Source organism: Pseudonaja textilis, chromosome 10 (genome assembly GCF_049901715.1).
Source record: "Pseudonaja textilis isolate UNSWEBS1 chromosome 10, rPseTex1.2, whole genome shotgun sequence".
NCBI lineage: Eukaryota > Metazoa > Chordata > Lepidosauria > Squamata > Elapidae > Pseudonaja > Pseudonaja textilis.
In genome coordinates, this window is record NC_141999.1 from 13,714,110 (window position 1) to 13,736,891 (window position 22,782).

Consider the following 22,782-nt stretch of genomic DNA (forward strand, 5'->3'; position numbering starts at 1 on the left):
TGACCAGGTAAATTAAATAATGGTGCTTTCAGTGTGTTTGTGTTGTCTGTGAGTAAGGTTTTAGCACACTGTTGTGTAAATTCAATCAAGGCTGGCTTAGCCAAAAAAATAAATAAAAATAGTTTAACGCAAGGTGCAAACTCACAGGGTGTAAGAAAAAATTAAATCATGTTTGAGTTGAATTCTAATACTTCAGAGACAGTTTATGTAATTTTCCTGCCCTTGTCATTTAAAACTATTAAGCTCCAATTTTTAAACTTTTAAGCTTTCTATTTAAGTTTTGCTGCTAATTTAAACATCCATTAAAGATTTAACTTTTTAGAGGCCTGCTAGAAAAGCAGGAGCAATATTTTATAATAAGCAATTCGCTGGCGGTTAAGTTAGAAAGTACCATGTATACTAATTTATGGCAAAATTATTAATTAAATTGAGGCGTACAAAGCCCTTCCATTTGTTTGTTATCCTTTGAGATGAAGCAAGAACATAGAACACGGGTGTCAAACTCGCTGTGTCACATTGCTGTCAAGTGATGTTTCATGACATTTTTCTCATTTGGAGAGCTGGGGTTGGCATGGTGTGCGAGTGACGCATATGGCCCACCAGTTTGACACCCCTGACGGAGACCATTTTCAGTACAGGTCTAATTATTTGGTTCCCACTGTGAGCTATGCAACAGTAAATGCATACTATACTAAAGTAAACCAACGGCACTCAAAACTAAAATGCCCCTATGTCTTTATTATGCCGTGCCCAATTTATGTAGGACCAACCTATTCTTTCACTATAATCATGCCAAGCGTTTGTCTAAGCCCAGCACCTTCATCTGCATTTTATACATAACAGCACATGACTCCTACATATCAAATGTAATGTATGAAAACCTGACACAAACAATTAAACCAATACAGCAGAAGAGATTCAAAATGGATGCAGTAACGCTGTGCAATTGAAGAACTTCAAGGCTGTCATTTGCTGTTACTAAGGCCAAGGAAAAGAAATCCCATCGGTGATCAAAGCTAAAACATTTTATTGGAGATGAAAATCACTGACATTTCAACAGCCATTGGGTGGTTTTGCAAGAATAGGTTTGTAATCAAATGCAATTTGCTTTCATCTCAGTTACAGCCATCATGATATAAATAACCAATTCAAAACTCTTTCTTTTTTAGACATTATATCGCAAAGAGGACTTTTGATGCTGCAGGCTACAATTGATCCATCCAGGCTCTCAAATTACACCGCAGCTATTTAGAAACTCCCCGGGAAGCTGGTTGCTCCAAGGAAAACACTTTGGTGGGCTAATTACTCATCCACCTTTCATAAACTAACATTAGAATGAAAAGGAGCTGCTAAGAAATCTGCTAAGTGAAAGTAGTTTGCCTTGTTCTTGTTGTATATTACAGCACAGATCACTCTATTTTTAGCATCTGCTACTGCTTCTAAAATACTCTGAAAATGTGTACGAATGGCTTAGAACAAGGGTCTTCAAAATTGGCAAGTTTTAAGACTTATGGAGTTCAACTCCCAGAATTCCTGAACTAACATGACTGGAGGAGGAATTCTGGGAGTTGAAGTCCACAAGTCTTAAAGCTGTCCTGTTTGAAGATCCCTGGCTTGGAACAACTTGAAGATGTGTGAACTTCAACTTGAAGATGTGTGAACTTGGCAACTTCGATGTGTGGAATTCTGGGAGTTGAAGCCCACACATCTTCAAGTTGCCAAGGTTGAGAAACACTGGAAAGTTCTTCTCCAACCCAAATATTTCAGACTAGGTCATATAACTCCCAGCCAGCATGACTATCAGTTGTGTGAGACGGGAATTATGAAAACTGAATATGAAGTTGGGGGAAGTTACCTCAGAAGCCACAGAACTAATTGTGAAGCTGAATGCCATCCATGATTTTCCTGCTCAATGACTGACTTGTCAGAGTCATTTTGCTCCGGAAAGAAAAGGATCTGGCTGCAAAGATTGTCAACATCATCCTATGTGTGTAAAGGAGGAAAATACTAAAAACCTACATGTCAAACCTGACTCAACCCCATAGTTGCCTGTACCTGCTTTCGCTCACAGCTTTGCCAAACTGTGACAGGAGCTGGATGGTGAATTCCTAAGGGTAGAAGGCGGCTTATGGAAGTGAACCATCTGTTGCTGTAGAGCTGTTATCTGAAAAGGCCAAGTGATGAAGAATGTTTTGACAGCTTTTCCCAAAGCAAAAGAATTGGACTCAATTGGTGAACTCAATTGGAGGGGAAAAGGGGAGTTACCTATGTGTGGGTTTTCGTGGGAAAATCCCAGAACTGACTTTGCTTCTGCTGTGCCTAGATGGATTTTTTTTTCAATAAAGCTAGACTCTTGGTTAATCTAAAGAGCTGGGAGTTTCTTTCGTTGAGTGTGCCAAATGGGACGCTCGACACTACCTAATTCATTATAACCTGCAGAATCTGAAGTAAGATTTATACAAAGTCTTTTAAGTCCAGTGGGACCAGCCTCTGCCCCATCTCATTCCACTCTTGAGGAATTCTTACCACATTGTGTGCACACATATATCAGCATAGATGGGAGAATCTCCAGGATAAGGACTCTTGAGAGCAGATCCTCCATGGGCTAAAACATCTCTTTTTTTCCCTCCAGATTTCTATCAAGTTACCTAAAGTCACCCCCTGGCCTGATGGATAACAGATAAGTTTAATAATAAAAATAAAAATAAAAAGAGAAAGTCTACAAGGGGTTGCTTTAACTCCCATGCCATCACTGATATTCGATAGTGATCTCTGGTCTATGTTAAGCCTTCACTGTTTGCTGCTCATTCCTCCGCCTGTCTCTGTGAGCCAGAAGATGGATGAGGATATAAACCGGTTCTGTAATTCTGAATCATTCAAGCTTCCCGGGGATTGAAATCCACTGAAAATTCTTGTCTGTTTTTTTTTCTTCCCATAAGACTATCTTCACATCCGGAGGATCTGCTTAATGGATACATATGGTTCCTGGGAAACCTTCAAAGCTGCTTGGTAATCGACCAAAGGGACTTCTCGGCAGACCGGAGCAACAAGTCGACCCGTTCGAATGAGAGTGCACAGTTCTGCTATCATTGTTTCCAGCTTCTCTTTGCCTGTGTATGGAAAAGAAAGCAGAAAGCAGCCATCAATTCTTCTTTCTTCCTGAACTGCTGAGTTTAAACTCAAGAGAACGAATAATAATCATTGGTACTTGACATTCTGTTTGACATCTCCTCTGCCTGCTCTCTGGAATGGTATTCTCACCAGATCTAAGCCTGCCATTTTTTAATCCAAGTTCTTCCTCCAGGCCCTGATAGAAAAGTTTTCTTTGGTTTTCTTTTATTATTGAGTCTTGTTTTTTCTTTTTCTTTTTCTTTTTTGCTAGTTTTTAGCTAGCAAAAGTACTATATCATTTTAGGGGATGTTTTTTATCGGTCATTTTTACTGAAAGCTACTGTAAGCCCAGAATCAAGTTAGGCAAGTCTACACGGTGGATAAAATAAATAAATAGATAATAAATATATAAATTGCTCTCAGGCAGCCTGAAAACAAAAATCAGCCACATCAAAAAGTTCACTACGTGATACGGTTGGACATTGTCCCTTTTAGTTAGGGAAGGAATCAGGGGAGGGATTCAGCCAGTTCGAGCAAACCGGATGTTAAATTTACATTTGGTCTGCAGAACCAGTAGTTGAACAATTGGCTGGCCCCTCCCCTCCCAGGAGTCTCCACGCGGCCGATTTTGAATGCAGATAAGGGCAGGGTCTGCGTGGAGACTGTGGGTGGGAGAAAAACAGATCGAATCAGAAGATCCAGAAGTGGGTCTGTTTCCAGCTTCCGGAGCCCCTCCAGAGCCCGGGGGAGGCCATTTTTGTCCTCCCAGAAGCCCAAGGGAAGCCTCCAGACTCTGGGAAGTCAAAAACTGGCCCTCCCGGAAGTTCTGGTAGGCCACAGCCACCATGGCCATGCCCACCCAACAACCGGGCAGAGAACGGTTGCTGGGATTTTTGAATCTCACCCCTGGAAGGAATAAACAGACTTCAAGATTATGGGAAGTACGTAGTGTGTTTTTATAATCCACAGACTGCAAAGGCTCAACCAATTCTAACCCAACATGATAATTTGGCCAGCAAAGTGTCATCAAGGACATTTATTTTATCCAGTGTACAGAACTGACTAACTCATTTGATTAAACTCAACCAATATTTCTTTCATTCTTGGCTGGGGATGCAAGGAGACCATATTCTGCTATAACCCTTTTCACAAAGCTAAGGAACCATAGTGTCCTCTTTTCCCATAGCCTTATTTTTCTAGGACACATAGCTATCTTTTAATTTTCATGTATGGAGTTGTATTTTCATTGGCTGCAGGTTATTTAGTATGCATTTTAATCCACCTAATTAGAGAGACAAGAAATTTAGAACTGAAGGCAGATTTCATCAGTTTCTAATATAAAAACAACACACACGCAACTCACTGTGGGCATTGGCCCTCTTCCACTGCGTCATCCAAAAGCCACGAACATTGACATCCTTAAAGATCAGTGCACTCTGCAGAGGAAATTACAATTCACAAATTCTGAAATACAATTTTGGGATTGGGAGAAAATTTAGCATCACCATATGGGGATATCAGAATGATACTGCTCTAAGAACTCGAAAACCTAATGCACAAATAGAAAGAGTATCCAGGTAATCTTTGGTTTACAACAGTTCATTTAGTGAGCGTTCAGTTATGCCACTGAAAAAAAGTGACTTATGACTATTTTTCACACCTACGACCATTGCAGCCTCTCCATGGTCATGCAATCAAAATTCAGACCCTTTGCAACTGACTCCTATTGATGACGGTTGCAGACTCCTGATCAGAGTCACTTTTTGTGACCTTCTGACAAGCAAAGTCAGTAGGTAAGCCAGATTCACTTAACAACCGTGTTACTAACTTAACAACTGCAGTGATTCACTTAACAACAGTGACAAGAAAGATTGTGAAATGGGGCAATACTCACTTAACAACTGTTTCACTCAGCAACAGAAATGTTGGGCTCAATGGAGGTCATATGTTGAGGACTACCTGTGTTATCTCAGGAAAGGGAATGTGTGCAGGATAAATAGGCTGGCCAGAAAACCTGAGGGCTACTCACCACAGGGACTGTCACAGGCTGCTTTGACATCCCACCGTAGGTAACCATGGTCCCGCTATGCCTAATGGAAGAATTGGGTTAAGGTTAGAGTTAGGTTTAGGGCAATTAAGGTTAAGATAAAGGCAATTAAGTTGGCAAACTACCTGTGATGATCCAGAGTGTACCACAAACGTAACAAAATCCAAAACGTAAATAAATGTCCTTTAATGCCTCCAACTTGGCCCCACTGTTCAATAATTCTCAGATGGAGATAAAACATATTCAGAAATAGTCTTCAAAAGAAAGCAATACAGCCTTGAGATGGTGAGACTCAAACTTCTGGCAGCTGGCAGTCTGCAAAAGTTGCCCGCAGTACTGCATTCTAATCACTGTGCCACCATGGCTCGAATACACAGTAAATTCATCTTACTACAGGGAAATGATACCAGGTTATATCCTGGCTATTCCTGAGCTGTGGAGCAGGATTTCACTGAAATTATAAATAATTTCATAAATATTTATAATCATAATAATCATAAATATTTTTCGGACGCAGCACAAAATCCTTCAACCCTGACTGGCATTTGGCAGCTAGCTAGCTAGGCAAGTAGGTTTGTCATGAAGTTTTTAAGCACCTCTTAATTTCTTTGTTTAATGTCACACAAGCCAAACGTTTTGGACAGTATTCAATACAATTGCAAATTAGTCAACTTCCAGACATGAAGACAACAAATTTTCCCCATTAAACCGCAAATCCTTGCACTAATCCAAACTAGCAGATTTAAGGGCATGCATATGTCATGCTTCAAAAACACTCTTTCTTAGGCAACTCACAACCCAAATGAAAATTAAAGACACACCACCCATTAAGCATTTACTTGTAGTGAAACAATTACTACAGATATAATTCAAACAAACAGAAGCTAAATTTACCGCAAGTGACGCATCAGCTCAGTAGCACTTTTCCCTCCAACACCATTCAGAGCTAATGAGGGCTTAGGAATTTCCTGGAGAACAAAATTGTAAAACAAAACAAAAACAAAACAAAACAGAAAACAAGTTGCTTCTTGCTTTAAGTCCTCCAAATCATTCATAGAAATAAATGTTTGATTTTGCAAAGTGGTTCTTAGATTTCTGTCTCACAGTCGTCTTTTCAACATAGAATGGGAAGGCAGACATCTGACTGTAACATGGTTTTGTTTGGAAACAGCAGAACTAAGAAAGATTATACAGGTAGTCCTTGACTTACAGCAGTTCATTTAGTGACTGTTCAAAGTTACAATGTCACTGAAAAACTTAGGACTGTTTTTCACACTTACAACCACTGCAGCATCCCCATGTCAATATTCAGCATAAAAATTCAGATGCTTGGCAATTGACTCGTATTTATGACGACTGCAGTGTCCCTGGATCATATGATCCCCTTTTGTGACCTTCTTACAAGCAAAGTCAATGGGAAACACTTAACAACTGTGTTACTAACTAACACACTGTAGCAAGAAAGGTAATAAAATGGGATAAAATTAACTTAACTATCTTACTTAGCAACATCAATTCTGTGCTCAATTGTGGTCATAAATTGAGGACTAACTGTATGTGAAATGCCAAAACCTAACTTGGCTTAATATCTCGCAAGGCAAACCAGAAGTCAACCGAAAACATGCACGAGGAAGATTTTGTTGATTTTGCCCATTAAGCATTTTATTAGGGCCCTATCACGGTGTGCCATCTGTAGGTATTAAGCATTTTTTATCTGGGTTCTGGAAATTATTTCTCTGCGAGAGTAGCATAAAACAGGGAGCAGGCTGAACCCAAGGGGGAAGATAGAGAAGAGTAAATTATGTTCTTGCTCCTAATCCCAATCAGTTTGTCTCATTAAAGAGGACTTTAGTATGCAAACTTGCCCTGAAATTTTATGGCACAGGCTATCCATATCTATTGCCTATCCCTTCTGTATTTCCTCTGAAATTAAATCTATAAGTCAAAATGGTAAAAAATGGACAGAAAGAATGTTTATAAAAATAACCAGTGAGTAAACAGCACCCATATGAGTTCTTTTCTATTGTTCTCCTAAAACACCCATCTGGAGGTTTCATTTCAACCTTTTGCAGTAATAAAAATATCTAGAGATTATAGAGATTTTTTTTTTTCAGTGTTATAGATCAAAACACGGCTAAGCTGGCTTTTAACAAGAAGCATTTCCCTGCGTTTTCTGATACAAACTTGGCAGTTTTTACGATAAAGCATCAGAGTTGTGAAGCATTAAACCCATGCATTATTCATGGGAAAGAAGGCTGAATCGCACATTTTGGAGCTGCCTTCAGTAGCCATTCAAAATGCTCTCTTTCTCACTGCCTGTGTTATACCTTGTTATGCTTCCTTGAGGTTTTACAGACTGCCTGGGTTCACATATGTATCATGCTAAGATTCAAATTGTGAAGATTAGGTATAGATAGCCCTTAATTTAGGAACACAATTCAGCCCAAAATTTTCGTTGATAAGTGAGGAAGTGGCTAAGTGAGTTGTGCCTGATGTTACATGTGGTGGTCTGACATTTGAAATGAGACGCAGGGAAAACGTCTGAGCAAATGCCAGCCCTGAGTAGACCCAGGTACCAGCTTTTATTGAGAACAAAATGCATATACAGAAAACAAGTGACCTCAACAGGATGTTATTTCCACAGGATATATAGGATGAGAATAAACAGGATGAGAATATACATCTGCGGAAATTCCCATGGGAATGGCTCAGCTATACCCATGGGAATGGCTCAGCTATATACTATGACCTTTCACCGACATATCTGGTCCTCTAAGCTTCGCAGGTCCTAACAGGACAAAAACACCCATAGCAGGCGGAAATGCCCCCCCCCCACCAGGGGCATTTTTTAGTCCCTAGATCTATGCAAAGCTATACAAGGACCCACAGAATAAAATATTTTACCACAGTTACAACCTTTATTGCCAGAGTTGTTAAGAAAATCACTGCAGTTAAGTGAACCATGTGGTCGTTAAGTGAACCTGGCTTTCCCCCTTGACTTTACAGAATAGAATAGAACAGAAGAGAACAGAAGTGAAGTTTCTGTTGTCATTATGATTTAAAAAGAGTAAACACAGTTGATTGTTAATAAATGGCTTCAGCCAACCACTAACCATGAGTGAAAGAAAAGTTTTTGTGCTATCATTCATATTCTCTGAAAAATGGCCAAGAAATCATAACTTCTGCCAGGGTATATAAACTTATGAGCACGACTGTACGTGCCAATTGCCAAAGAGCCTGAATTTGGATCACGTGACCATGGAGATGCTGCAACCCTCGTATGAAAAATGGTCGTAAGCAGGGGTAGGATTCTACCAGTTCTGTCCACCTCTGTAGAACCGGTAGTTCTGAAGAGCAGCAGACAGAGAACATACATAGAACCGGTTCTATGTTTGCTGCTGTTTTGGCCCACGCTCCCGCCCGGGCTCTTACCTGATCTTTATTTCCTTCTTTTTCAACCACAGCTGCTTTGCGCAACACAGCTGTGGTTGAAAAAGCAGGAAATAAAAGTCAGGTAAGAGCCCGGTTGAAAAAGCAGGAAAAAAGGGCTTTTCCAACCGCTGCACACTTGCACGCAGCGCTGCTCAGCAGGTCGTAAATTGCACTAGCGCAACGCAGAGTGACAGAACCGGTACTTATACTGGTCGGATCCCATCCTTGGTCGTAAGTCAGTGTTTTCAGTGCCGTTGTAACTTTGAATGGTCACTAAATGAACTGTTGTAAGTCGAGGACTTCCTGTATATGCAAATCAAGCTCAGAGAGCAGCAAGGATCCCTCATGTCAACCCTGAGCTACAAATATTCTCCTTTATTACTGTAGTAAAATGGGTTTGTGAGAATGAGGTAACTAACACAATCTAATTCATTGCAGCAATAACAATAGCACTTAGACTTATATATTGCTTTACAGCCTTCTCTAAGCAGTTTACAAGCATCAGCCTATTGCCCCCAACAATTTGGGTCCTGCAATCCTGTTTCCTCTAGCTGTCTCACAGCCACAGCCTTTTTGTGGTCATACATACCTTAAACAACTCTTTCATTTCTGGTTTTCTTAGCGTCTCCTCTGTGATAACATAGTCTGCTCCAAGGGACTTAAGTCTGTCTACGAGATCCTGGAGATTTGGTCTGTGGAACAAAAAAATAATAGAATAGGATGCGGTTGACGATTTGATGGGGCATAAAAGGGAACGCAAACATTAAATTGATGTGGGAATGCACTTTATCAATATTCTCACTCTGCCACAAGCGGAGTCAATTTTCAGCGATCAACAAAATACCTTTCTTCATCTTTTTGTACTTAAGTTACTAAAGAAGCTAGCTTAGAATAAGTTACTGGGGAGTCAGGGGATGTACAAGTAACAACATTTGCCAACTGTTGAAGTGGTTCAGGAGACTACTTATCCTTCAGCAATTTATCATCCAGATTAGGGGTCTTCAACCTTGGCAACTTTAAGACTTGTGGACTTCAACTCCCGGAATTTCTCAGCTGGCTGAGGAAATCTGGGAGTTGAAATCCACAGGTCTTGAAGTTGCCAAGGTTGGAGACCCCTGATCCAGATCACTTCTATACGCATGTTCTACAGACGAGACTTTTTCTGTGAAGACAACTGCTGATCAGACCTAGCTCTCATTCAGAACGCTTGCGTTAAAGAGTAAATCTATCAATTGCTATGAATAAAAAATAGCTCCAAGTAACTGTACAAGCCTGAAGCTTTCAGATAAAGCTCCCCACAACTGCTGTTCAATTCCAGGGGAAAAAAAAAAAAAACTCAGCTGCTTTAAGGAACTGCAGTCATCTGTGCCCTCATATATACTCCAAAGCATCTTTTCAGATCAAATCCAAAACGTATTCTCATATTAAAGTCCTGTATTCAAATTTAAACATGTATTGTCTCAGATATAAATTGGAAAACCTTTTGTACGTGCTTAGTGAAGCCCAATGCTCATCATCATTATAATCGAAGCTGGAAGGGACCTTGGAGGTCTTCTAGTCCAACTCTCTGCTCAAGCAGGAGATCCTATGCTATTCCAGACAAATTGCTGTCCAGTCTCTTCTTAAAGGCCTCCAGTGATGGAGCGCCCACAACTTTTGATGGCAAACTGTTCTACTGGTTGATTATTCTGTCAGAAAATTTCTCTTTAGTTTTAGGTTGCTTCTGTCCTTGATTGGTTTCCAATCCATTGTTTCTTGTCCTGCCTTCTTGTGTTTTGGAAAACAAGTTGACCCTCTTCTTTGTGGCAGCCCCTGAGATATTGGAAGACTGCTATCATGTCTCCCCTAGTCCTTCTTTTCACTAGACTAGACATACACCATTCCTGAAACCATTCTTTATATAGCTTCAGGGGCGGGATTCTACTGGTTTGGGTGAACCAGATGTTAAAGTTACAGCTGGTTTGCCAAACCAGTATTTCAACCGACCAGCTGGCTCCACCCACCCCTTCCAAGAGTCTCCACATGGCCCATTTTCGATGGAAGTAAATGCATGGTCTGTGTGGAGGCTCTGGGAGGGGGAGAAAATGGGCCTTCTGGAAGTCGCGAAACGGGCCTGTTTCCGACTTCCAGAAGGCCTCCAGAGCCCGAGGGAGACTGTTTTTGCCCTCCCAGAGGCCCGGGGAAGCCTCCAGATTCTTCAGAAGGTGAAAACAGCTTCCTCTGGGCTCTGAAGGTCCATCAAAAGCTGGAAACAGGAAGTTCCAGTAGGCCATGCCCAGCATGGCCACACCTACCCAGCAACTGGGCAGCGAACCGGTTGCTGGGATTTCCTACCCCTGTATAGCTTCCAGTCCTTAATCATATTAATTGCTCTTCTCTGCACTCTTTCCAGAGTCTCAACATCTTTTTTATATCATGGTGACCCAAAACTGGATACAGTATTTCAAGTGTGGTCTTACCATAGGTTACAAACTATAATGCTGTCATATAATGCCATCTAGGATTCATACAATCTCCATATAATAAACGGCGTCTAAGAGAATGTCCTGTTTGTGCAGACTTTAGCATAAACCGAAAGGATCTAACTAGGCAAAAGCAATAGGAAAAAGAGGGGAAAAACAGTTTTGTTAGGCACACTCACCTATCTCTTATTACATTTATTGTTTTGATGCCCTTGGCTGCTGCAATCTGGATTACAGCCTGTCCCACTCCACTATTGGCTGCATTTTGGATGACAGACTCCCCTACAGACAAACAGACATGTCATCTCGGGCTTCAAAAATATTTATTTCCTGCTCCCCTCAAGTGGAACATTATTGTGTGTTGGAGAAAATAGCACAGCCAGTGGAAACTCACCATATCATCAGACACATTTTATTCCCAATTTAAAAATAGGTCTTGGAAAAAGACAAGGAAATTCAGTTTTTTAAATGAAATTAAAAAATGTACACCTCAGCTCTTAATTTCCCGTTTGCCTAACTAATCATAACTTCATGAACATTTGACATCAGTAAAGGTGAAGTAATTCTAGTCAGCCTACAGCAAAAATTTTTGGAAGATAATGTAGGTCAGGATGTGGAAGAAAGAGTGCCTACATCAATCTAGATTATCTAGTGTCTTTTCATTTAGGATTAGATTCAGATTGGGATAATTACTGAGACAGCCTTGTCACATTTGGCCATGATCTTTGGTGGCCCCCAAGATGGTGGTACTACATATGTCCTTTAAGGTTTAACAGCCGCTGATGCCATTGGCTACAATACAGGCAATCCTCAACTTATGACAATTCAGCTCAAAATTTATTTTGTTAAGTGAGAAATATGTTAAGTGAGTTTTGCCCTATTTTACGACTTTTCTTGCTAAGTGAACCCCTGCAGCTGTTAAATTACTAACACTGTTCTTAAGTGAATCTGGTTTCCTCATTGACTTTGCTTGTCAGAAGGTCACAAAAGGTGATCACATGAGTCCGGGATATTGCAACCATCATAAATGTGAGACAAGAATGTAAATCACGTGACCTTGGGGATGCTACAATGGTCGTGAGCATGAAATACGGTCATAAGTCACTGTTTTCAGTGATGTTATAACTTCAAATGGTCACTAAATGAACTGTTTGGAGGCGAGGACTGCCTATATCCTTCTGGCTATGACCCCATTGGCTTTTAGAAAATTTGGCTTTTTCTTCAGGTGTGGGTCTAAGGATGACTGGGGGTTGATAATCACGTGGAGAACTGATCGCCTATTAACATTTACTGGATTTTAATTGGGATTGTTTATCTTGTGGAGTTTTTGTATGTTTTCGTGTACAATTTTCAAGTTGAGCAGTCATACAAATTCAACAAACATACATACATGCGTACCTGGTTCCAAAGTCTCAAAATCAGACAACATCCGATAAGCTGTGCAGGGGTTAACACTCAGTGTGGCAGCACAAGTCAATGGAATATCCGGTGGGATTTTCAGCAGAGTTTTCTCATCAAATACCGCTTCTGTTCGCCAAGTTCCTTTTGTAAAGGATTATTTTAAAAAGAGAGATATGATTCAAGATGTGGAACAAGTTCATCACAATCTGGAAGTTCTCAGCTCACAGAAGAGGCCTAAAGTGTTATCAAGAAACACTGAACAGATAAAACCATTGAAAAGATTGGGTTTGGACAATGTATTAAGTTATAAACTGTGGTTTGCAAACAGCCGTCATGTTCCACACATTGGGCTACGCTACAAAATGGTTTCCTCAGTTTTGACTTGGCTTCTTTGTGGCAATCTATCCACTGCGATTTGTTGTCAAACATTTAAAGCTCAGCAAAGGAACTGGACAAAAGGAAAACAAGTGTTTTGCTTCAATTCCTCTCCCCCCCAAAAATTCACCAAGTCCTCCATCAGCTGGGATCACCCAGTCTCCAGGTTTCAAAGTCGTCACAGAATTTCCTGTGTCCATCACTTGCCCAACTCCTTCGTTCCCTCCAACTGCAGGTAAGTCAGCAGCAATGCCATAGGATCCTATAAGAAAAAAACAGGAGCAATTTGGGTATATGAATGAATTAAAACTTGCTTTGGCATGTACATTATTTTCTTATTCTGCAGCAAATTCCAAACAGCACATAACATATCATAAAGATTTCCAAGGTAGATTTCAACAATGTAATAATACTGAATCAGTTCACTTATCACTTTAAGCCACAGGTCTGCCCCTTCTTAAGTACTGGCCACACTGAAACGTTCTTAAAATGGGAAGGATTTCAACCTTGGAAGAGGATTTGGGGATTCTTAATGGAGTAAATGTTCTATAAAATCTTAATTAATTAACTCTATTAAGCTAAGCTTTAGGTAATTTTGCTTCTTAAAACACAATTGAACTGGATACATATCATAAGACTAAGCCACAAACTACAGTTAAAATATACATACACACACACACACACACACACACACACACACACACACACACACACACATATAAACGGCTCACAGATAAAAAATCTAAATTAAGCAAATCATATTATAGTTCAATGTAATATGTGAATCCGGGCATGGAAGGGCTGACATTTTTCCCTACAGTTACTAATTTTCTTAGCCAATTAGGTCTGGTCATTGGATAGAAAAGATCCTGTACGATGGATAGACAGCTGTATCCCCACACAAGCAAAAAATAATCCCCTTGTCTCTTCTTTAATCTTTGGTGTAATAGCTATTTCCAAGCTTATGCAGATAATACCGCTTATTATGGATAGCATGTATATTATTATATAGCTTTGCTATTTAGGTTGCCATCATTTACAGACCCTCTGCATGTGGCAAGTTCCAAAAATAGAAACTTTATTAATGGCTCTTAGGAATGTTTCCAGAGATTGCACCGTAATATAGCCTAAGTTGAATGGATGAAGATAGCAGCAGCTGTAGGTAAGCTAACTCTGTCAATCCTGTGTAATATCTCACTGGGAATACTATTAAATGTGGACAATCTAGAGGCTTAATTTTCCCTTGACAGCACCACATAAAGGAAGACAATGGGAGGCAAAAATTAAACAATGTGCATTATGTCAAGGTTACCTTGAATCATATTGATGTCTGCTGGGTTGATAGGAGCTGCAACCATTTTCACGTGGACTCCAGAATCCCCCAGTTTAGCTAAAGCTACGTCTTTTAGGCTGCAAGGGAAATGAGACAGAATATATTTATTATTCTTAAAAGCTTCTCTTTGCCAGCAAAGAGATTTTGCAAGCATTTCACTCACTGGCAGTTTGTCAGAAGACAAGCTCCATCAACTTGTTCATGGCACCAACCTTTTTTTTTCTTTTCTTCTTACAGAAAAGGAAACATATAAAAGTTGCACATACAGACTATATATTAAACCATACTTAGGGTTGGCGTTTGTATGATGATCTGTATGTGCAACACCATACCTCCTTTTGAAGCCAATGCCATTTTTCTACAAGTTTTTATTCTTTCGCTTGAAAACCAGTTTCATCTATAGTTACAGGTAGTCCTCGAATTATGACCAAATGGTTTAATGACAATTCAAAGTTATGATGGTCTCAGAAAGAACATTTCCGGCTGTTCCCCCTCCCAGTCACAGGACCATATTTTGGGCAGTTGGCAACTGACTCTCATTTACAACTCTTTGCCAAGTGCCCTGTGATCATGTGACCATTTGGAGGCTTCCTCTAATCCGTCAATGTGGAAGCTGGCAAGGATAGTTGCAAGTGAAGGGAGGAGGGCTGAAATTCCTTGGCAGGCTGCAGGAACAGAGCTGAATTCCAGCTCCGTTCTTTGAAGGATTCCCCCTCAGTGCACAGAGAGGAGAGGAGCTCTTTATGGGACCTTGGGAACCAACTTTAAATTCTGAAAAATTTCAGTCATTCCTGCAGGCCCCTCAAAGGATTTCTCCTCCATGCAAGGAGAGGAGCTGAACTCCTGTAGGCTACAGGAATGTTTGAAAGAAAAAGGGCTGCCTGCTGGAAGAGTTTCAGCTCCACACAGAGCTGAAATCTTTCAGCAGGCAGCTTTTTCACTCCATTTGCTTAGTGTCCTGTGAGATCATTTAATGACTACAACTGGGAGTGCAGGGATTGCAGTTATTGAGCCAAGCAGTCACATGGGCATTTTGCTTAATGATTGCTTTGCTCAAAGACCAAGATTCCAGTCCAAATTGTACTCATAAATTGAGGATTACTTGTACAGATTTATTATTAGTCTAAAATGAATTCACTTAATTTTGACAGATAATACTGCTGGCCCTTTTTCTAATGATGGCCTTCCAGTTTGTTTTCTTTAAAATCTAATTACTGATTATTCTTTCCCCGCTGTTTAGTACAATGTCAGCTTATTACGTGCTAGCAAAATACTACTGAAAATGTTTAGAGTTAATTTTGTTTTGTGATAAAGTAATGAAGATTCCAATCTATAGTAGCAATGTTAACATCACATCTCAGCAAAAATATCAGTTTGAACATAGAGGACTGGAGAATACTGTTTTAGTATATCTATTTCTCTTAGATGCTATATTATTTATTAAATGCTAAATTAATTTTATTAAATGTGACAATTATTTTTAAATTAAAAAAATGTTTTCTGTTGGTTCAGCTGCTTTTATCTTTCTGATTTATTTCAAAAGGAATAAAAGCCAGCTGATTCTATTACAAAATAAAAAAATAATTCTCAATAAACCTGGAAATTCACAGGTTGCATTAAAATACCTACTTGTGGGATTTGAATCACTCAGTACAAAATTTTCAGCAGAATCGACATACAGAAAGCAATATATAGAAAGAACACATTCCAGTTTTTTAGTCTTAGCCCTACTAAACACAATAGGTTGGTAAAATCAATTCAAATCAGACCAGTGGACTCTCTAACCTGCTATCAGATTATAAACCAATCTAGTTTTAGATTACTATATTTTTCCCTTCCATCACACCAGTTGATAAGACATAGGAGATATGCCTGATAACACGTCTTACTATTTATCAGACCTGAACATAGAAAGCATTGTTTAATTTCTTCATGAAGAAAAATAAAAGTCACATACTGCTGGAATTAAAATGGGACTGGCTGTTTCAACAGAACAGTCCTGATATCTCAAAAATGTTCAATCTGAGGTAGTTTTAAACTAATGGACCCCAAACACAGTTGTTCAGTTTCAACTATTAATGCCATAGGAATGTTTATATAAGCTTTTCAGTATAGCAACCCAAAGCCTTTTTTAAAATTCCAAGTAACATCTGTGCCTCACTCAATGAGGTTTTATGGCTTACTTCATTCTGAAATTACTGCTTATCTGTTTGAACTTAATTAGAATAGAGTTATCCATCATCCATATGGCTGTGGTCTTACTTTCTTTCTGAACCACAGCCTTGCTCTATCATTAAAATGAGTACTATATATTTCCCTGCTTTTCAATTCCATCCTCCCCCAAGAACCAAATAATTTCCCCTTCAATTACCAGTAGTTTACAGATTCAACTGGGACGGTGTTGGTCTAATGTTTCAAATATTTTAGACTCCTTTTTTATATAATTAGTCTTATAAAAACAAAAGATGCAGAATATGAAATAATAAGGTCACCAATACAATACAGCCCCTCCTTAATTCACAGCAGTCCATATAATACAATAAATTTGGGTGGCTATATAAATTGAATAAACAAGCAAACAACAATATAATAAATGCATCTCAGCTATAAGAAATTAGAAACTAATGGATCTTTAAAACCTTAAGGGAAAGAATAAAGCCAATTTTCCTCTGGGATGGAGCTGCACAATGAAGGGGACATGACCGAAAAGATTAATTTTCAACGTCTACCAAATACTTAATAATATATCCACAAGTCAACTAACATGTCTCTGATACAGATTTTAAACCCAGGGAAGTTTAGGGTAATACATGTAGGTGTAAGGTAGGGCAAAAAGGAAGCTTCTATGCATGCTAGTTTTCTAGAAATAAGATGTTTTTGGAAGGGGACAGCAAGTTTAATTTGTTAGTAGGATAACATTCAATTATATTTTGATTTGCAATCTAAAGAGATACAAATACAAGAAACATTTTTTAACAAAATCTTATGCAGTGGTGGTGGAAATGGTTAGAATGCAGTATTGCAGGCTGACTACTAAGAGTTCAACCCTAACTGGCTCAAGGTTGACTCAGCCTTCCATCCTTCTGTTGGAAGGAAAATCCATTTGGTTCAGTTCCAAGCTGGGAGAAAGACACTGGAAATAACATGGAAGGCTGATTGGAAAGAAAGACACTGTTTATTGATGAGGAGAACCACAGCATGCAGTTCTGGAGCAGCTGACTAAATGGTTGAATGAGTGGATGGATCTTAATAAGGGGTTGTGCAATGAAGGGGCTTGTGTCTTTTGCTAAATGATGGTGGGCTAATCCTATTTTGTCCTAAAGGGTCATGTCCTGTCCTTTCTTAATCCTATCACCCTGGAGCTGAAGATGGTTTGTTTATGAATGGATTGGACATGATTTCTTAATGGGCCCAAAACCTCTATCTCTAAAGATTTCTGCTGGAAGCTATTTTACTATGCAAGAAATTGGGGCTGGAGCATGTTTCTCCATTTCTCCCTTTGGGAAAATATAATATTCTGCTTCTTTTAATATCCCCCAAAATATTTCATTCTTCAAAGGAGGGGGATGGCTTCCCACACTTGCGAGGTTGGGAAAAGGAGGACCGAGATTGTTGGGGATAATATGCTGACTTGGCAAAACCACTTAGAGAGTTGTAAAGCACTATGAAGCGGTATATAAGTCTAAGTGCTATTGCGAATGTGTGTCCTAAAGTAATAAAGCACATGCTGGACTTTTTAAACTTTAAACAAGATTTAAAAGTATTGTTGGAAGAAATATCCTTCTGGGTTCAGTTCCAAGTGGGGAAAAAGACACTGGAAACACGGAGGCTGTTTGGAAAGATGGTTTAATGGTGGACAGGAGGACCACATGGCTTGGAGCTCCAAAGTGAAAAGGACATGCTTCAAGATGTTGGGTGAAGAAAAAAAAGAAAGGAGCTAGTTGCTGAGAGACCCTTAGTTTTATACCCACTGTTGGGCCCCACCTTACTGTTTCCTGTTCCTGTATAAGAAATGTGTCCCATTGGCTCTTAGCTAACTTTGTAGGCTTTGTCTGGACCAGAGTCCCAGGTTTCGTTGAGCCTTGTTGGATAATGATATGGCTCTACCTGAAGAAGGTAAATCTTTTGTTAAGTAGAATAGACTGGCCCAGCCTTAATGACCCCATTAGCAAAGGCGGGGGTAGGTGAGTTCCTGCCTCTTTGAGATGAGTTTCTGCTTCTGAGTTTCTACTTCTCTTTTAGGGGAAATTTTCTGTCTTTTTAATTATACTAAAGTATTTCATTTTTCTAGGAGTGGGGGGTTCAGTGGTCTCTCTCTCCCCCTCTCCCTCTCTTCACCATCTCCCTAAGCATTGCATCCTAGGCATTCCATTGTTAATTGTAGACTTTCTTCTTCAGCTTGTGCCGTAAGTTGGCGATCATGTTGGCGATCCTACTTTTATCAACAGCTACACGAAAAAGTGCTGCTGAGTTTTGTCCAAACCAGCCCCTTGGATTTTGATAATTGTAGATAATTTGCTATGATAAACAATTTTGGTTTACTCAGACCCCGCTCAAACCAAAGCATTTCACAATATAACCCAAGACTGCTAACAAATGGAAAATTCAACCCAGTAATGTTGATTAAATCTTTTACTTTTGCAGCTTAATTCTAGGATGTTTGCGAGCTAACTTTTTCCAGTCCATAACAGGTATGTGGCTAATTACAATGCTAAGAGATGCTGGATGAATAGGTTTTGTGGCTAATGAAGAATTAAATATAATAAAACTAGCACAGAGAAAAATTGCATCTCATTATGTTGCATAGGCCATCTTTTTTCAATCAATAATTTATAGTTTCCTTGAAAAACTGATGTTATAATGGAAATACTGATGGACCATTACCACATAGCCTGCAAAGTATGATAGAAACCTAATTGTCCAGATTTGCTCAAATATATTATACCACTCAGCTGAATAATGGTCACTTGTTGCAATCATCATGTAAATTGTATAAGAAACCTGCTGCTTAATCTAAGAGTTGCTGGCCAGGGAATTTTACTGCCAATATCATATTTGATTTCTTTTCTGGACATAAATTAAATACCACAGCAGTGCTTGCAAAAGAATGAGTGATGGAACAAGAGTATAGGATCACTGTAAGCACAACTTTCTTGAATAAAAAAAAGAATAAATCTTCATGAGGCAGCTTTTTCTGAAATCTTTATGACAGCTAAGTGAGATGTACTAACAACTGTCCAGTCTCCGCTTTCTTACCTTAGACTTTATTTACAGCATTTCATTTTACTGGTTCTTTCTTTCTTAGGACTGGAAGCTAAAACACACGAAGAATGGCTGCAGGAATTGGGTTTGCCTAATCTAATGAAAAGAAGGACTGGGGTGACATGAGATCAGTGTTCCAATATTTGAGGGGCTGACACAAAGAAAGGGGGGCGGGTGTCAACCTATTCTCCAAAGACCCTGAAGACAGAACAAGAAACAATGGATGGAAACTAATCAGGGAGAGAACCAATCTAGAATTTAGGAGAAATTTCCTAATTTCCTAATAGTGAGAACAATTAATCAGTGGAATAGCATGCCTCTAGAGCCTGTGAGTGCTCCAACAGTGGAAGTTTAAAGAAGAGATTGGACAGCCATTTGTCTGAAATGGTATAGGGTCTCTTCCTTAAGCAGGGGATTGGATAGGAGACTTCCAAGACCCCTTCCAACTCTATTATTTTGTTTTATTAATTTATTGTTGGTCTAGTTCGTATGTTTCTGCAGATTGCTCAACAAGCACAACTTTAAGATACTTAATATGCCCTGGGCCCCTTAGACTGCTTTACTAGTAATATTTCTTCCTTCTCGACTTACTTTCTTATCATGTGGAAAAGCAAAGCTATCTGGGCTCCTATAATATAAACCAACCTTAGCTATCATCTTATTGGCTTTATCTGTATAGTACAGCATGCTTCAATGGTTGATTGTCCTCCTGGTTTTAACTGAACAATTCAACCACCACAACAGCTGTCTAGTGTACATTGTTTTACCTAACTAGAGAGAGGTTTTATACACACCTCTTGACCCTTTCCTCTTAATGCATTTTACTATTTCTTGAAAAAGAGTAACATTTACAATCTTTATATCTCAGTTAAGGCACATAGCAAACATTCAAATCAATACAAGCTGTTTAATATAATTTGCTAGCCTGAAAATTTGCTACCAAACTCCTCTTGATTTTGGTTATCCTAAACTTGCATAGCTTTCTTTGTATAATATCAACAAAATGCTACATAATTTGCTGTAATTCCCTTTTTATAACCCCAGGCCTTCAAAGCTTGCTATACTGCATTGAATTTAATATCCATTCTTCAAGCAAACGGAGACTTTTGGCAAATTGACAATGGCAATTTAGAATGTTTACAAAAAAATCCACCACCATCCCAAAATGTAGATTCAGATTGGACAGAGAACAATTACATTCAATATTTGAGCTGAATGAAAAGCTCTATTCCAAAGCTCTAGATGTTTTTTTTTATCAAGTCAGAATAATCTACATGGAACATATTTTAATAATTTAACAATATAAGAATTTAAAATCTCATCAAAGCCAGAGAAAGTTTTGCTTTTTTAAATATATAATTTGTACATGGATTATAAGAATAACAATAATATCTACACTGAAAGCAAAGTGCAACACAGGACAGCTTAGCAAATTGGGAAGAAATCCACCGGGCTGCCCTATTCTCCTGCCTTAATCCACATTTCTTGAAAGTGGTGTCCTTAGTACATTTACAGCCTGCTTTCAGCCTGTAATATCTGGCTGATATTAGAAAAGGTTAGCAATACAAATAATATAAAGAGACCGTTTGATGTAATAGTGAAAGTGTTGGCCTAGAAACCAAGACTTGTGAATTCTAGACCTCCTTTAGGTATGAAAAACAGTTGGGGGACTTTAGGCCAGTCCCTCTCTCTTAGCCCAGTCCACTTCACCATGTTGTTGTTATGGATAAAACAGGAGGAAGGAAAGAATACTATGCATGTTTATTGCCTCGAGATATAGATAGGACAAAATAATAATGCACAAATACAATCAAGGCCAGAATTGGAGAAAAAAAATCAAACCATTCAAAGTGCAGATTGTGCAAAGAACTAAAAGAAACAGTAGCTCATATACTCAGCTCCTGCAAAAGCTGTTCACCCAAACTGTCAATAAACAACACAACAGAGTTGCCAAACTAATTTACTGGGATATCTGCAAAACATTATCATGCGTCAATAGTAAAAACAAAATTGGTGGAAAAATACAGTTGAAATAACTGCTTGGGGGAAAAAAGGAAGTGTAGATAATTGACGCAATATCAGAGGGGAAAAAAAGCAGAAGACCAAGAATTGGAGAAGTTCACAAAGTATCAAGATCTAGATTATGGCGTAAGCCAAGCCACAGTGGTCCCAGGGGTTTTCAGCACACTGGGTACCATACCCCCAAAATCCTGGAAAATCGGTGCATGGCAAAATCCCCATCTGTCAATTGCAAAAAGCCATCTTGGCTGGATCCGTAAATACACCACATTGATATATCAGGTCATCCTAGGTTTTGGGGAAGCACATGAGACATACGGCAGCTGCGATTTCACACCGTTGTGCACAGAATAGTAATAAAATCATAATGCATCTTGCGATTGATGCCTATCTAGAATACAGCCCCACTTCGGGGCAAAAGGAAGCCAAGCCCAGCCTTTCTCCGCTTACTGTAGGACCTGAGCCGGCTCTCCATGCTGTTCATACACCAGTCCTCGAGGCCCCGTTTGCGTCGCTGCCGCGGTTGACCGGGCGCGGAAGCCGTAACCAAAAAAGAGCCGCAGGGCTCGAACCGGCGATCCTCCGACTACCGCCATGCTAATAGCAACACTAGCTAGAGTCCGCGGCTCAGCGATGATAACGACACACCACTTTACTAGGGCGGTTTAAATATACGTCATCACAGCACTAAATTAACGCACTGACTCCGCCCCGATTCCGATCTTCCGCGTTGTGGCCCCGCCCCCTCCATGCTGCCAGCTATGGAGAAGTTTTGATAAAGGGGATGCTATGTTGCCTGCCTGTGTGTGTATGCACACTATAGACACACACACACACACACACACACACACTCTCTATATATACACTATATATATATTAATAAAATTTATTGTACACACATATTATATATATATATATATATATATATATATATATATATATATATATATATATATATATATATATATACATTTACACAATTCACATACATGTGTGTCCGTGTGTATGTATACACACTATACCCACACACTATATACGTATATATTAATAAAAAATTATTAATTAATTATACACACACACACACACACTATTCGGGCTTGTATGCCCTCATCAAATTCTCTGGGTGATTTACAATAACGGGAAAGAAATCAGTAAAAATAATGCAGCTGTAAATCGCAACCTATAGCGCCGGGTGTGGATATCTCCACGCAGAAGGAAAACAGACGCCTTATAGCTCAGCGAGATGTTATTAAATGAAAGGGAATGAAGTTTTATGGTGAGCTCGCCATAGCAACCTATCATAATAACTGACAAACCTAAAACAGAAATGTTAGGGTAAT

The 22,782-nt window shown here is 39.3% G+C and overlaps 1 protein-coding gene across 1 annotated transcript; it reads right to left on the reverse strand.

Annotated features, from left to right (window-relative positions):
- Nucleotides 1–1,010: 1,010 nt before the first annotated feature.
- On the reverse strand, nucleotides 1,011–22,112 carry MECR (mitochondrial trans-2-enoyl-CoA reductase). The gene is made up of 10 exons (XM_026702482.2): nucleotides 21,893–22,112; nucleotides 14,141–14,238; nucleotides 12,959–13,090; nucleotides 12,451–12,594; nucleotides 11,232–11,334; nucleotides 9,180–9,282; nucleotides 6,053–6,126; nucleotides 5,141–5,201; nucleotides 4,475–4,547; nucleotides 1,011–3,110 (listed from the first exon to the last, which is right to left on the reverse strand). The coding sequence occupies exons 1-10, from the start codon at nucleotides 22,036–22,038 to the stop codon at nucleotides 2,947–2,949; spliced, it is 1,098 nt and encodes a 365-aa protein (XP_026558267.1). The 5' UTR covers nucleotides 22,039–22,112; the 3' UTR covers nucleotides 1,011–2,946.
- Nucleotides 22,113–22,782: the final 670 nt, after the last annotated feature.

Excerpts from the sequence above, each read along its gene's own strand:
- MECR (XM_026702482.2), bottom strand. The coding sequence starts at position 22,038 with ATGGCGGTAGTCGGAGGATCGCCGGTTCGAGCCCTGCGGCTCTTTTTT. Across the intron at positions 6,127-9,179 it reads AAATGAAAGAGTTGTTTAAG|GAAATTCCTAAGCCCTCATT; the intron begins GTATGTATGACC and ends TTTGTTCTCCAG. Across the intron at positions 4,548-5,140 it reads AGCCTGTGACAGTCCCTGTG|AGTGCACTGATCTTTAAGGA; the intron begins GTGAGTAGCCCT and ends TTTCCTCTGCAG.